Source organism: Photinus pyralis, unplaced genomic scaffold (assembly GCF_008802855.1).
Source record: "Photinus pyralis isolate 1611_PpyrPB1 unplaced genomic scaffold, Ppyr1.3 Ppyr1.4_LG4, whole genome shotgun sequence".
In the NCBI taxonomy this organism is placed as follows: Eukaryota; Metazoa; Arthropoda; class Insecta; order Coleoptera; family Lampyridae; genus Photinus; species Photinus pyralis.
Window position 1 is genome coordinate 35,729,536 of NW_022170511.1, and position 17,044 is coordinate 35,746,579.

At 35.7% G+C, this 17,044-nt stretch overlaps 2 protein-coding genes across 6 annotated transcripts in view; one reads left to right on the top strand and one right to left on the bottom strand.

Moving 5' to 3' along the window:
* LOC116169584 (protein sprint) overlaps positions 1 to 17,044 on the bottom strand; it is a 189,340-nt gene that overhangs the window by 114,093 nt on the left and 58,203 nt on the right. Inside the window, exons 1-2 of one of the 5 annotated variants that reach the window (XM_031485709.1) lie at positions 16,754 to 17,042; positions 8,612 to 9,077 (exon numbers count right to left, since the gene is read on the bottom strand). The exons of 2 other annotated variants lie outside the window; for them this stretch is intronic. In XM_031485709.1, coding sequence (XP_031341569.1) covers positions 8,612 to 9,066 — 455 coding nt within the window. In that variant the 5' untranslated portion in view covers positions 9,067 to 9,077; positions 16,754 to 17,042. Of the gene's footprint in view, positions 1 to 8,611; positions 9,218 to 16,753 lie in introns of those variants that run through there. 2 more of the 5 variants (XM_031485716.1, XM_031485711.1) reach the window with 2 other exon arrangements.
* Positions 3,619 to 4,366, top strand: LOC116169585 (general odorant-binding protein 19d-like). Its single transcript, XM_031485722.1, has 6 exons — positions 3,619 to 3,670; positions 3,718 to 3,802; positions 3,855 to 3,943; positions 3,997 to 4,111; positions 4,160 to 4,230; positions 4,280 to 4,366. The coding sequence occupies exons 1-6, from the start codon at positions 3,626 to 3,628 to the stop codon at positions 4,307 to 4,309; spliced, it is 435 nt and encodes a 144-aa protein (XP_031341582.1). The 5' UTR covers positions 3,619 to 3,625; the 3' UTR covers positions 4,310 to 4,366.

The window sequence follows — 17,044 nt, forward strand, 5'->3', positions numbered from 1 at the left end:
CCCGTTTCTTCGAATTTAGCGACCAAATCTTGAACATAGGCATCTTACATTTCTTCTGGGATGTCTCTCATTAAACGTTCTAGACTTCTAGCTGTTCTAAAAGATGATCGATTTTCGGAGCCATAAATGAATATTATTTCCACATGTTCAGTTGTACTGTAAGCGAGACTGTAAGTCAATAAAAGAAAGCAACCAAGATTGCTTAATGAAGCAGCTCAGGGTGAAGTTCTTGACCAATTTGCCATACATCCCTCAATGTCAACATTTAGTTTTTTTTGGTTAATTATTAAATTTTTGTTACATTGTTTTTTGGCACCACTGGAAAGCATTTTTCAGTATAGCTTTCCAACGATGTGTCACAAGTATTTTTGAAGAGGGGAGCTGGAGGGTTAAGGAGGGGGGGGGGTTCTCACTCAAACGGCATTCTGGTTCCCTCTTGATACCCCCGAAACGGTTTTGCGCGATTTTCACTATCTTCTTTGGGAAAATATGGCCGATTGCAAGTTTTAAAATTGGCACCCTGTATATTAAAAATGAGCAAGGTTCTTGAAGAAATTCTTGAGATCGTTCAGAAAGATATAGCAGATGGCCGACCATGTTTTAGTATATAGGCAATTTACGAAGAAATGATATGATCAAAATTTATGTGAAGTACCGCCGATGAACAGAACCAGGCTGTAAAACATAACCCTGGAAAGGTTTTCTCCTCCCTTAAAAAGGACGACAGGTTTCGAAAGAAGGTAGCTCTAATGTGCAGTATAGCTATGAAGGACGTTGTAGAATCCAAGCCCCCTTCGGATTAATCAGATAAAAAATCATCTGATTGCTTAGAATTTGAAACAATCACCAAGCTGATTGGTCGTAATAATCGGTGAAAATAATTCACGTCACGTCTCTGACGCCTCTGATTGGTCGATTATTTTTGCGGTTTCGGGGATCTAATTGAATCAATTTTATTATTTCTTCTAAATTAGACTTTGATTTTGATCAATTCATTAATTATGGCATGTGATTTACGGGAAATGATAGAGAAAAAAGAGAAAGAGCGACAGATGCCATATTGCAAACCTAAGCTATTTGTAAAAAAATGACAAATCATGCATTTCAAATTTTACAAAAAAGAAAGGGCAAAGCGTTCTAGCAAAAAAGGTTCTGTAGTTACATATAAAGTTCGAGAAACGTATTTATCCGCGAAAGGATGTACAGCTCCCTCCACCATTACGTCAATAAGCGCCTTCCGACATGTTGATTAACCTTCCCAAATGGTTAAAGCTAGAAAAAAAACTTGTTATACCTTGTAGGAAATTTAATGAGCTTTCATTTTGCAAATATGAGTGATTATGAAAAAAAAGTTAGTTTTCGAGATATTGAGGAAAAACCGAAACTAGTTAAAACGTGGTCACTCACGACCAACGAAAGCGCATTTTTCCCGCACAGAATCAGTAATAACTCGGAAAGGAAGTGAATCCAAAACATCTTTTGTCGTTATGGTCTCGGTGCTACATCATATAATAAAGAAAGCGGAGGGCTAGTAGTTACATACAATAAAAAATGGCAGCCTGTTGGCGCCCTCAAATATGGGGTTGTTGGATATGTTCAAGAAGCAGGCCCAAAGAACGTTTGCTAATAGCAAAAAAACAATCAAGTGCCAATAAAGCTTCAATTTATTGTATACGTATGACCGATTATAATGAAGGTTTCGTACCTTCAAAGTGTTTTTACAGTACTTGTTTGAGTAGGTACACTTTCCTTGTAATATAATACTTCAGTAGTTGTAATAGTGTCATTCTCAATTTAGGAACTATAAGGGCGCAATGTATCCGTTTATAATGTCAAATTTCTATTTACATTGAAGATTGATTAGAGGAAGTGTAACTGCACCCACTGGAATAGGTACCTTCGTTTTTAATTTAAAGTACATGGTCGGGATGTTAGGACTAACACAGACAAATTAAATATTCTAATAATGAACGTGAAGCTCGCACGCCGCATGTAAATTAGACAAACATTAATTAAAACGGACTCAAATATTTGCAGAAAATGCCACTTAAATGTCTCGAGGATAAAAAAGTTGGGTAACACTATGTACATATATGAAGGAAGAAAACTTAATGTAGCTCAACTCACGTACATAACATGCATTTTGCATAAATTTTGCGCCCCCATTTTCCATTGTACTGTACTTAGCATGCAGGCTTGCAAACGTACAGCTGTGTCCTCCAAGGTTAGGAAGGACATCAGTGCTGGGACCGTTATGGCCAACATGTATAACTTACAGGCTCATCCATTCCACTAATGACTTTCTGCGAGACACTTGAATACGTAATCATACGCTTTATGAGTCCGTAAAGGGCACATCAAGTGTCCATAAATTGGATTAAATAAATCGGCGCTATTAAATGGGATTATGTCCAGCTAATTCTACTTGATTAATGAATCTCCGCACTCAAATTGCAAACAACACCTCAAAAAGTCAAGCAATTCCGTTGTCGATTAGTATTTTATGGACAAATAAACCGAATAGAGCACATAAAGGGAATCAGTCCTTGATTTTTCAAGTATTCGCCGCACCCAATTTCAAATGTAGCTTTCGAGTAAATAATAACATCGTTTACCTCCCTCGCATCATTTTTTCCCGTATTGATTAAACTCGCAGTTAGGACAAGTGTTGAATAATGGGAGGCAGTTTATAAACTTGCAGACACTCGATTTGATTAAGTTTATTAGCGAAAGTTCGGGGTGACAATTTTTCATTTCAAAATTCTTATTCGCTCCATCTAACATCATTTATAATACGACAATATAACTGTCCCCGTCCCACTTTGTCATTACGTTCAAAAAGGGAGAGATAAAAAGTTTCGCAGTTTTCAAAAGTGGTTGAGAATTTCTATAGAATATACGCGATTATAATAATGGAAAAAAACTTACTCATTAAAGGCAAACTTACTGCCAACTTTGAAGTGCTTACCTAAAAAAAGAAAAGAGAAATACATTAGAAGTTTACATAAAAGATACGCCACCGGCGTATTCGTCAGATACGCCGCGTTCGCTAAATTAATGCGTTTCTGAAGACGCAAAGGTAATTACACGGAAAATCGGTAAGGAGATAAAACGAAAAAATGAAATTAAATTATCGGTATTAAATAGGAAGTATTAAACTTGCATTCTGTTCACTCATCCTGAGAGAGTACAGTGAGAATGATTAGGTAAATCATGAAGGAGGTACCTATTCAACAACTAAAATAGGCAGATATGCTGCAGCGGATCCTGAAACCTTTGACATTGAAAGCATCTCAAGGAACTGGGAATATAGGGACGCACATGTTCCTGGGAGATTTTCGTATTTCGTATCGAATTAACTGCTATTTCGAATAAGTTACAGAAGTTTTTTGGTATTTTATTCCAAATTATAGCTAATCTTGGTAAAAACTACATTGTGTAATGTTCATTATCAAAATTATTTTGGTGTGTGTTATTACGATCTCCCACCTTAAATATGCAATTAGCGCTAGTTGTTACTAGAAATCTATAATTTCGTGACAAAAGAAAAGTTAAAAAAACACCCGTAACCTTCAACCTTAGTATAAAACTCGAGATTTTAAACACTGTTTCAGATGAGAACATAATGAAGTACTGTGTATTTGCGCTACTGCTAGCAACAGTATATGGGGTAAGTTTTGGTCAAGTAAGTTTGAAAGTGATAAGACAGTCGTGCAGGTCACACCAGAGTTGGAAAGCCTAGTAAGAGCTGAAGCAATCCGCATGGGAGGCGAATGCAAAGCTGAAATGGGAGCAACTGACGGTAATTTGAATTATAAAGTGTCTAATTATTTATTTTAGCGATTTACCTCTAGACGACATTGAGCCGTTACTGGCCCATTCGCTGCCTACGACCGAGAAAGGGAAGTGCTTTATAGCTTGCATGTACAAAAAGATGGGAGTGGTAAGCATATTCTTATCATGTTTATCAAAGAAGGCACTTGCTGGGCATTTCAGCAAGATTCAGATGGAAGCATAAAATCCGCAGATGAATTTCTTGAAAAAATAAAACCCATTCACGAAAATTATTACGCTAAAGCCAAAATGATTGCTGATATATGCATAGCGTCCGGTAAGTACCCGTAGATCAGTCGCTGGTTTTATAACCCCTCTGGTTTAGATCACGACCACGACGATGAATGCGACATTGCAAGTTCCTTATACAGTTGTTGGCTGGAACAGAAAGCTAAGGTATGTCTTTGAATTTGAATATGTAGCAGTCAGTTAAGTTTACTTGCAGATGGGGCTTCCTAATATCACACTGAAGTAACTTGCACCACTGCAACGCGATGCTAATTCTAGGGGTAGCTTGATGTATAGATATCGCAAATAAAGGTTTACCATAATTCGACGTTATTCACGACTTAGCCCTAGTTGCACCAACAAAATTAAGCCTTGTTTAAAGTTAAGTTAACTTAAAATCTATGGCAACGATTATTAAGACAGTCGTTGCTATGGTATTTAACGAGGTATTTAAGTAATGCTTAACTTTAATGGATACTTAATTTTGACGGTGCAAAGGGGCGGACTGGCCCGGGGGAGCGGGTGGCGATTGCCACCTGACCTGTAGGTCATAATGGCCCGTTGGAAATTTATAAGTATATAGGGCTAGAATTTTGATGATTTTGTATCTTTTTTTCTGAAAGTCTGAGACATTGTTCTGTTATATATAAACGTGTTTCAGGATAAATTGAATCAAATGACAGCAACTTGTTGGTGCATTTTCTTGCATTCCTTGCCATTTTTGAGCAATGGGTCATTTTTTGCTAATTTTTACGGGTTTTTTAGCATTTTTTGTGTGTTTACTTTGAATTTTTTGCATTTTTCAGGAATAGCGCTAATTATGTTGATATTTTACGGTATTTCTCTTGGCGAACTTATAAACCTTTGTTAAAGTTTTATTTTTCAGGCAGTCTTATATTTCTAAAACATAATGCAATATTTTTCTTTTCTCGGTAGTTCCGGGTATCTTTACCTGTTTAGAAATGAAGCCTATAAAACCTCAATTGTAAGCTAAATGCATAGTTTTCATCCACAAACGAATGCCTACTAAAAGGGATTAAATTTCTTTGGGATGCGGTAAGTAAATCAGTACCTTACATACCTAGTTTCTACGACTGGCCTGCAGAGGGTGGAAATGAACCACCACTGAAATTCCTGTCTTATCTTACCTATAATCACTACCCTTATAAACATAATTTTGCGGTCTTATTCAGCTTCATCAATAAATTTATTTGTTATTTAAAATGTCATCTTTTTAAAATTTTTATGTCATTTTTGCGAAATTTTTAAGTCATTAATTTTATTGCATTTTTTATTTTGCATTTTCGCTGATTTTTAACGTCATTAAAATCCTAGCCCTATTTATAAGTATGTGCAAGTTTCTTGCACTATTAATAAATTATTAACACGTTTCTCTTATCAGCTGCAATTAAAAAAAACTATATTCTAATTGATTTTCGAGAAAGGAATACTTTAAAATGCAGCAAAAAAATTGACCCGTAACCTATGCAATTCCACCTGGCCCGTAAGTACTCAGTCCGCCTCTCTTACTATGGTGGGAACTGGGAAACCCAGGCTCTTGCAAGATACTTAAAGTGGGTACCTGGGGCGAAAGTAAAATTTCTCGATTATCCCAAGTAGGGAAGTCGGTCTGGTTTTACCGATGGTTCATGGAAGCGCCTCTAGACCATGTTTAAAAAGATCTTATTTTTCTTTCATTAGCAGATTACAGTATTAATGGATTCAGAACGAGGCGCCGCGAAATATATATATGAACGAATAACTGTAACAAAAGTAACCGATACAATCAATCACTCACTCGTAATTACCCAACCAGTTTTTTCCTTTCTCCATTAATTTCATCACGTTACGGCGCACAAATAAAAATAGAAGATAAAATAAATAAGTTCAACATAAATATCGTAATTCTTTCGGGATAAATGGAATTTATCGAATAAACCGCAGAAGACGTGTTTTATGTTGGTTAATAATACATTATTGAAAACGCTACGGATATGTAACCGCAGAATAGCGTATTATCATGTAAATGTTTCTGAAAAGTTATGGACTGCTTGGCGAAAAATTCTCCAGAGGATTTAATTCCACTTTTAAAGTAAAATTCGTGACATTTAATTTTGAAAATATACGAGTAGATATAGTTTTCCATTTTTGTTCCTTGAATGAACACTAATGGGGTCTCGCTATTTGAGAGTGGTGGTGGCTAGACGCCCCTAATTTGATTTGTATAACTACGATTTCTACAGTTAAAATGTTGACTTGTTTCTAATGTGAGATGTCAGAGCGACGCGACATTTTCTTTACCTCACTTTTGAGTACAATTTTAGAAAAGACCGTTTACGACTTATTGGTCGTCGATTCATTCAAAAATAAATAACCGTAATGTTTTAAATCAGACTAAGAGAATTAATGATATAAGAGAATGGACCAAAAATGATTTAGATGATATAGGTACAGGATGACCAAGGAAATAAAAAGGTTTTAGAAGCAATTATTTAAAAAGTAACTAAACTAAAATAATTATATAAATAACGAAAAACAATTATTTTTTGAAATCTCAGTTGTCGTAGAAAAAAAAGTTGCAAAATTTTTAGCTGCGCCCCCCCGGTGCTCATAGTTATATTTTTGATTTGTCCTCGCAAAAAATGACCTCAATTTGTTTAATATATTTCTAAAAAAAATTGACTAAGTAGTCTGCGTGTGTTTTATTTTACGATATGCGATATGTTTGCCGTTCCTAGAAGCATTTGGAGTTAAAATTGCAGAAAAAATATTTCCGTACATAAGAAAATTGGCATTGGACAAATTAATTGGTAAGATTTTTCTTGTGGCAGACAACCACACGAATACAAAAAGGACGAACTATATTGAAAACTGTAGGAGCCTCGGACGAACGGACAGAGAAAGTGGCTGCAATAGCTCATCTAACTTGGTTGGAAAATGCGCCAAAAGGGGGAGTTTCTGATAAAGCTTGGGTAATTACTGAGCAGCCTGTATAAATTTTTTGAATAGTGATTTCATATGCCTTATTTGTGGACACCCTGAAAATAATGCGCGCTAATCTCGTTTGACTTTTACTGAAGTGAGTGTAGGGTGCGCGGAAACGGTAGAATATCTCGGTTGTCTACGAGGTTGTCTATGAACTGATTGAAAAATTAGATTAAAACTCTAGTCATAGTCATGGTGGCAATTTTTTTTCACTTTCGATTTGGCGGAAAATAACCTCAAATTTAAACAAAGTTAGCATTTAGTAATCTTGCGCATGCGCACATTTAATGTAAGCTATACTCGATATGTTCAGTATTCAGTGAAAATCAAGTATCTAAAGATGCCAAGACCAATTTCCCACGGCTTTAAAGGCTTAATAATTCTGCTAATTTATTATTAGAGAAATCACGAAGTAGAAAATAGGAATTTCGCACTATAGGACATGTTGCACCTCGAACGGGCGGACGGACAGAGAATGTGGGTGCAATAGCGCACCCAACACGAAATAAGCTGAAGGGCGAGGAAGTGCAAACATTTCATATTTAGAGCAAAATTGGGAGTGAATTTTAATATACAGTTCTCCAAAGGTATTGGAATTGATGGGCTACAATACGTAACAACACAAATCCGTCGTGTGGCCGTCGAACTAACAAAGACACAGAAACCATAACGAAGCTTTAGAAAAACGAATGCGTTTCGGCAACAAAGCTATCATCGTCAGCGCGTTTGTAAATGATGATTTTTTGGTGTTTTATTTTCAGTTTCTGTTAATTACATAACGTAAATAAGGTTTCACAAAGGATGATTAAGGTTAATCAATGACTAAAAATACTACCTATAATGAAAAACATCGTTCCTTATAATTAAAGGTCACATTTTGTATACAAAAATAGCGGTGTTCCTTCGGGAAATTTAATGAGGGCAAACAATTTTATTGATGCAGTTAAAGTTGAGCCCAGGGTTTCATTTGAATCAAAAAGTAACGAAAGTAAGCAAAATAACGATACATAAAAAGGAGATCTACAAGCATCTCAAGTAGAAGATACTACTTAATCAGGCATTTTCTGAAAAAGAGGCTGTCAGAGTTCGAATACATGAACGAATCACACAACGAGACATCGCTTTTTCATCCTTGATCCTGATCAAACAAAGACAATTCCAAACATTTCAAATAATTTGTAATATAGGAAAGACATGGCAAGCTTCCACCTTGTTTAAATTGAAAGATAATGAAACAGAAACAAACTGTCTGCTTAAATGTTCGTTTTTGAGTAAGTGAGTAATGCCCATTTCCTTGTAATAAAGAGAGTAAGCCGATTGTGTTTGGAATTAAATTTACATAAAGCAAGCGCCGCTCTATATGTTGAGTTATTCTTTTACAGTTGCGATTTCATCTGAATATGATAATCTGCGCCAGTCTAACAAATCGATTAGAAATGTCGCTAGTTTCCTATCAAGCAGTTAATTATGCTATAAATATCCTCGAATGACTCACGCTTCGGTAATATAAACAAACAGTTTCACTTACAAACCCAGAAATTGAAATAATTACTAACTCTCCTACCTTTTTTTGCACGAATCCAGCTTCGATGAAACTGCAGTTATCTTGCATGTGCTGACGACTTTCTCCTGCTCTATCCAATTAATAGGAACTTTTATTTTTAATTTGTTCGAATCTTTCTTCTTAACACCCGAAGATTTATAACTTTGTAACGAGGGTTTATCCCACCTAGTTAATTGCGGCTTCGCCTTTAACTGTGGCTTGGCACTTTGTTTTAATAACCGGTCGTCAGGTGTGTGATTAATTATTGTTGCTTTCATAGTATCTTCTGTATTAATTTTTCGATCCGCTTTCTCTTCCGCTGCAGCAAAAGGTTTTATCACAGTAACACTTGTCTTTAAATCTGTAAGTAACGGGGCGCTTTGCTTAAACGTTCGCGCGTTGCTCTCGTTCTTATTTAAGTTATTGAAAAACATCACAGCCGATTTAACATTCGGGCTGGCCAGTTGACCATCCATGTCTCTTAAACCTAAACCGGAAAATGAAAGTTTGAAATTCGAAGCACTTCGCTTCAATGGACACGTAATCCGTTACGCGGTGGTAAGAGCGCAAAATTTTGAAAACAGCCGCACGAGCCAATGGAACGTACTCGTTCCGTTAAGTAAAGAAAGTGACTAAAGTGAAACATTAGCGTGGGTTGTTATCAAACAAATAGTTTTACTGATAAGAACAGCTTGGAAGTCATATTCAAGTGAATGCTAGATAAGAATAATCGCACTTATACCGTTTTCGTCCCTTTCTAATCCTTATTGGTCCAGAAACAATAAATGTTGCACTTTTGTAATGTAATGAACGTTGGCAGTTGTGAGAATTAATTATCCGCAATAATCTGATTAATTACGCGATTATTCGATGGCAGTGAGTCAATTGCTTTAGTCAAGACGGGTCACTGGGTTTTACCTTACGAGAAATTACTCCGTGTTTAGGAATACAATGTGGGTCAAGTAAATGAATATACCAAATATCATGGGCAGTAATCTATCACGACAGTTAGGTTTTATTATTAGTACCGTTTGTTTCCATTTAGGGGTAGGCTAGGGATATTGTTCCGTCGAGACATGATGAAGAATTTATTTTAAAATCGTCGATTCAATAGAAAGTCAATTTGCACGTAAAGCATTAGTGATTACAATGGCAAAATGTATGTCAAATCGGCAGGTGCACTAAAGATAAAATTCGAATGACATCAGAATCGGGACAAGACCTACCGTTTCGTTGAACAATTTTCAGAATTTAAATTTACTTTTGTACTTATGATCTCTAGATAAGAAATCCGCCCAGAATTACTAAATGTCTATAAAGTTTCTCATGAACCGTTTAGCGACCGACTACTTATGAGGAACTTTTTTCAGAAACCCAAATATAATACCAGCAAAAAAATTGTAAAAATCTGTAAAGCTTCTCTGAAGAAAGAAAATTGAATCACTTCTGAAAAATACCTGATCTCTGATGAACCTCTGGAAAACCCTGATTAGAACAGAGACCTCTTGGCCATAGTTGACTGCTAGACTATAAGGGCTCCATCTCCATCTTTGTGAGAATAATGAGTTTTGTGCGCTACGGAAAAAATAGCACACATTTCTTAGTCAGAAATTCGATATCGGTTTAACTTCTGGGGCTTACGAATGCTTACTAACTACGTTTTATGTAGGTACCTTTGAAAATTGAAAACGTAATATGATATAAAGAATCATGTAAGGCTGCAGAGATCAATACCAGACAACAGTTCGAATAAATGCTCGCCAAATATGAAGAAACCATTTACTCAAATCTAAATCTCTCGCCCCTCGCCTAAAGCAAAATGCAAACAGATGGATGTTATAGATCGACACCCGCCGCAATTACTCATTAAAGTTCTCAATTAACATCGGGGTTTACGCCAGAGTTCATTTACACATCGCTCGGCGAATGTTCGATTAATTAATCGTTGTATAGTCAAAAGATTACATTGAGTGAGCCCAAAATTGAACAGGAAAATGTGTAGAAAACTGTAGTTTATTTTCGTGCGTTGGACTTTGTGACAAGTAATTAAGCCAACAATTAATAATTTGTAGTAACGCGTTTGTAGTGTTTACCATTTCATAATCGATTCAATTATCTCATTCTAAAATTGTATCACAACGTACTTCAATTCAATCGGAGTTGTGAATTAACTATATTATGTCTTCTTATTGCTAGTAAAGACGGGAAAAATTGAAATGGAGGGCGCTGACGTATAGTATTTATTGATATCGACGTCTAGAGTTCGCAATAATATCAATATTAGCATAGCGTTGTAAGTAAGATAGGCACTGGTTGCTAAAGTGTAAATACGAAATGAATAAATAGTAAAAATTGCGGCATGTAAAATAAACACACCGACCTCATCATCTTTCATTTTTTAGTTAATGTTAAATACCGTCTGCTGTCCTCTTCCTCTATTGCAAACAATAGGTGTACATAAAGGTAAATGTTGGGCTAAATTTCATGGTTCGATAATATTACACTTACAATACTTGGCCGCAAATTGGTTTTCATTGGATTCAGATTGGATTGTAGGTTTATATTAGCATATTATTTTTTTTACTATAGGCAAATAATGATAAGAATTCCACCCCAACCCCTTGAAGTGTTCATGACTCCAAAATACTATAATATTTTGGAGAAGGACATCGTCAATGAGAATGGAATATTACACCATCATTGGTAGTATTTAATAGCAAGAATAATAGTTGAAGCTGGTCAGAAAGTTTGAGGCTTTTGAGTTAAATTTATCAGCGTTTATTTTTAAGTGTGGTTGGACGTATTTAAGGCTACATAATCAGTTTTGAATTGTCCAAATATAAGAATGGAAAATAACAAAATTGATCCGTTTCCTAAACCCACCTCCAATTACCTATTTAATTTACTACAAAAGAATCACAAAAAAAAGAAAACACATCCAGCTGCAGTTGGAAACTACGAAAAAATCTTCAGGAAACGAATTTAATAACCTCTGATATATTGTGAGATGCAACAACATTCAAGTTCACAGTTGTTCAAATCCTCCTTTTCTTAAATTGAAATAATAACAATTGAAGGTCATTAAGCTTAATTTGAGAATGCGTGGACAAACAGTAATTATACTTACGTTGTGATTATTTTGTAAACAATATTACTGTACAAATTTAATTGTTTGCTGCGGCGAATCGTTAGCACCTAATTGAAATTTGCAAAAGTTTGGACATTCTTGATTAAAATGTTTCTTTTTAGCGTATGTTCCCCATAGTGAAAAATCGCTGTTGGCTGCACTTTGTCTTCCGTCCGTCCGTCCGTTACACGTACTCTTTCTACACCACTGAACCGATTTGGGCGATATGGGGCTCATTTGAAAGGGCTTGGTACGAGAATTTCGTGCATACCGATATTTATTGCTTTTGCATGCGCAGTATCAAAAATGTGGATTAACACATGTGTAATGCTAACTTTTTTATTTATGAAGATATTTAAATGAAACTTTATATTTAAACACTACGAATATAAGTAAAATTAACGACGTTTTCAAAATGTTGTTTTGCGCATGCGCAATGGTAACTTTATTATTTATGGCCAGTCATTTTAAACACTAAACATTGCAAAAAATACTGTAAACTTGCATTTTTAATATGTTGTTAGGGACAACCTAGACAGTGTAAATCTAGATTTGCAACCCTCAGAAACGTGAGCCAGCCGATATACAGGGTGAAAATCGAGAAAGTTTGGAACTTTTTTCAGTTTTTCGCAAAAAAAGAAGTAAAGGATTGATCTGAAGAGGAAATGTGTTATTACCACTTTTGAAGCAGAGAAAATTACCTAAAAGACGAGCTATGTGCGAGATCTGTAACCCAATTAGTTCCAGAGATACAGCTATGTGAATATTGACAAGTTTTCCAAAAAAAAGTGAAAATAAAATAATTAATTACATTAGAAATTTTTTTTCTTCATTATAACAACTTAAAATCGAGGTGATTCCAGATTGATTTTAGCATTTTCACAACTCTTGACAAAATTGTTGTATCGATCGCATTATGCGCAGGGGATATCTCTACTTTCTCATGGCTTGCACCCGCCTGCAGAAACACTTGCAGTCTTGCAGGAGATCCGGCTTTTGTAATAAGACGGAGCAGAACTTCAATTTCCCCTGCCAAAAACTGCAGATATGGTGTCACAACCACTTAGTGCATGCAACACCAACACAACTCCACGAGGGACGTCTGGAATTTTGAATGAGAATGAGGAATACTCTGTATCCGTGTATTCTCTTCTACCACTTTTGTGAATGGCATTAATTTGTGAACCTCCGACTAAGCCACTGCTTATAGATATTAACTGTTCACTAATTGGGAAAGGAGGATGGACACCAAAGTAGTCCTTCAGTTATCAACAGTGTCTGTGACAACCAGAGCCTGCCTCGTGTCTACATGTTGCTCCGTTGTACAAGACCATACCGCACTGAAGAAGCGTTCTACTTCGTTACAGATATTCAACATCAACACCATTCGCTGTGACCAACGGGAGAGTACGCTGCTTGAAATTCCTCTTCCATGAGTCAAACCACCTTGGCTCTTCATGGACCTCATCAGCACTTGTTCCATTTGTAAGGTCAGACCACAGACCAGGCCCGAATTTATCAGAGCGACGAATGGTGAATCCTCCTTTCGAGAACATCCTGTACTCATATGGAGTCATTCGTTTCTCAAGGGTTTCCACTCGGGTTTCCATATCTTGTAAATATACTCTAGCACTTTTTGCATAATTAAAACGCCCTGCCGAATGGAAACCCATCCGCTCTGCTTGAATGAACTGTTTCAAAAGCGAGGTCATCCGGGTAGTACTGAATCCATACTTTGGAAGTTGGGCCGTTTCGTTCCAGGTTTTCTAAGACAGTACGGAATTTGGCGGTTAGAACTTGACATACGTCATTTTCTTCTACGATGAGGATATCAACACTACCACATAGAATTTTTTCCATTCCAGCTTTTTCTTCACAGGTGAATTTCAGAACTTGTCAATATTCACAGAGCTGTATCTCTGGAACTAATTGAGTTACAGATCCCGCACATAGCTCACCTTTTAGGTAATTTTCTCTACTTTAAAAGAGATAATAACACATTTCCTCTTTAGAACACTCCTTTACTTATTTTTTTGCGAAAAACTGAAAAAAGTCCAAAATTTTCTCGATTTTCACCCTGTACATCGGCTGGCTCATGTTTCTGAGGGTTGCAAATCTAGATTTATACCGTCTAGGTAGTCCCTAACAACATATTAAAAATGCAGCTTTACAGTATTTTTTGCAATGTTTGGCAAAAAAATTGTCTAATATGACTGGCCTATTATGAAAGCAGTTAAATGAAATATTATATCTATGCACTTTGAACGAAACTCGGAAGGAAACTAAAATTAATAACCGGTTTCCATTACTGTTTACGCATGTTGTATGTTTTATTTATGAAGGTATTTAATGAAATTTCTAATGTAAACAATGCGCCATGCTATTTACGAAAGCATTTAAAAAAAGTTTCATATGTAGACACTTTGAATAAAAGTAAAAGTAATACCCATTTCAAAATTTGTTTGTATTTGTATACTCTCCACTACTTTTCATTAAACTGTATAGACTTCGACCTCGACTTCGACGATAGGCGGCTCATTTGAAAGAGAATCGGGTAACCTACCTATATTGTTAGTTGCAAAAGAAAATATATGATTAAAATTAGGAATAATGTGAAGTTTGACAGTAATAACAACTGATTTTGCGTGTCCAACTACATTTTTATTAGACTGAAGCTATAAAGCAACATCTACTTGACATAGTTATCAAGATACAAAGACTCAAATTTGAGTTCTTTCTAAATTCAACAGCCTTTACCTCGAAAATGGTAAAAAAATTGCCTTAACGTAGATTCCAAAAATTAAAATACAAGGTGTCCCATTTAGAATTTCAAGTTCAGGCCTGCCAATCGCTTTTGAGACGCCCTGTATAAATAATACTACCAAAATTAAAAAATTGTGCTTAGGTCAAACATCTTTTGTATTAAACTTAGTTTTGCAAAACCTGATAGAAAATTAGGTAGAGAGGAGAGGGGGTCAAAATATATAAAATAACCCGCTTCCGCATAGAGTTTTCTTTTAGAAAGTCGGTTCAGTGGTATAAAAGGAGTACGTGTGACGGACGAACGACAAACTGCCGCCAATAGCGATTTTTCACTTTGAGGAAAATACGCTAATTAGTATCCAAATAGCCCTAATAGCTTTTTATTATACAACAGGATAAAGAGATGTTTTAACCATTGTGTGAGTTAACTTTTACGAATTGGTTAGTTTCGATTTATCGTCGTGTATAAGAAAAACCTTTATTCTATAGCAGAAGCATTATAAATCATCATAAACCCTGGGAATTTAATTTGGACGACAAAGCAAAGCTTAGGTTTTCCAGTCGTTTCCATCAAAACAATATTGTTTTTTGTTCTGAACTTTATTTTATTTCATGCTCCGCGTCCGATTTTAAATAACAATGACAGCTGTCATTATAATGAACAATCTTTTGTTTCACTGAATCTGCCCTTGCCGTTAAATTGATCACTCTCACTGCTAAAGTCAAACCTATTAAAATATAACATCTGCTATAAACACAAAAAGGGATTTATTTGATCGTCGCCATTACGTGTACTTCAGAAAAATTATGGGTATAACTTCTCTTAGCGTTACTTAAGGGTCGATATGTGTAAGCTCAAAAAATCGTAGTATAAGGGGCAGAAGGATGTAGACTCTCTCCCATTCGCGACAGGTACGCAACAATATTCCAGACAGAGATTTTTGCCGATCAGATCCTATTGAAAAGCAACCTTTATAACAATCGAATATCTATAACAATCGAAGACATGCTGCAGTAAAAAGTAGTGCTTGAGTCCATCCGAAACAAGATGGAGTAAAATAATAACGTGAAGTTGATATGTACCTACATTTGGTAATTCTGCCACTAGCCGAAGAGGTCCTCATCATTTAAAAAAATGGCATGTGAAATACTGGAAGAATATCTCTGATCAGAGACAAGCCAAGGAGAAAGAAGAAACACCTCTACATGTACTGTGATCTTGTGAGGCGTCCGCTTATATAATACTTTCCTCTGAAGAAGGCCCATGCATAATCTTTCTAATCAGGTTGTTTGGACTCGACCTTGTTGTAGGTAGAAGATCAAACCGTGGTTGAAACGTAGTAATAAAATTCTTATTAACGCATTATGACATCTTAACGCATCAAATAAGAACTCATGCACAATTTAGCTTAAAAAGTATGGCAATCATATACTTATTCACACCTGACCGCTCATAGCGTAGATTATTGTCCCTGCGAAGGTTCGCCTATTTTTAAATAGGTACGGCTTTATCGGTAAATTTAGCGCGTAGGTATATTTGGTTACGTAAAGGTTGTCTGATCATCTATTTACAAAAGGCATATTTTTAGCATCTGCATTCTACCGCATTATCATTTTTAATTGCCATGACATTTCAGATCAACTTCCATTACGATGATTTAAATTTTTTCTTTCTAGAAAAGCGACAGTTCCGTCTTTTTAAAAAATTATTCAACCAATGTTGTTTCTCCATTCAGGATTAGGCTTATGTTATTGATTTCGTAAGTAGGTATATCATTAATGCTTTTTGGTACGAGTATTCTACTGGCTATATTTTAATTTTATTGAAAAAACCAAACCTAAGGGATGCACTAAACTTCCCAAAGAAAATTAAGTATGTTCTTATTAGAAGATAAATCTCGACCATAACCCATCTAAAATCATCTACCAAATTAAAAGTTTGCAATTAACGTCTGTCGTGCTATTGGTTTCGTATTCAGGATACGTTACACAAAATTGACTTCAAAACAGCTGCGGCATATGCTTGAGGGTACCCCGTACTATTTTTTCTGTACAAAAACGACTTCCTCTATCACCTGACGTGATAGATATATTCATCGACTTTCATATAAAATTTTTGGGCGATGGTCTCGAGATAAACGAATTATGAATAAATCTAAGCTCATCAACATAAAGCAGATGTGCATTTTTTACCCTTAGATTTAATCATCTTGATTTCATTCGTGCACATGTTAATAATTAATACCATAAACGTCGCGGATTAGAAATCTTACCATTTCTTTAAGTACCTAACAAACCGTATTATTTATGTAATTTCCTCGTTTAATATCATTTCATCGTCTTTTGCGGCACCCTCGCACGCTTCCATTAATGAAATTAATCCCCCATTTTTTAATTAACCTTAAAAATCTTCGCGTATTTGAAAGGTGAGGATGACTAACGCAACTAAAACACGATTACACTCATTAGTAAACACTTTTCACAATCACAAGGTTTTAATTAGGTCGCGTCATTACATACTTATTCACTGTGTATAGAAAAGCACGTGTTGTTCGAGTTGCTGC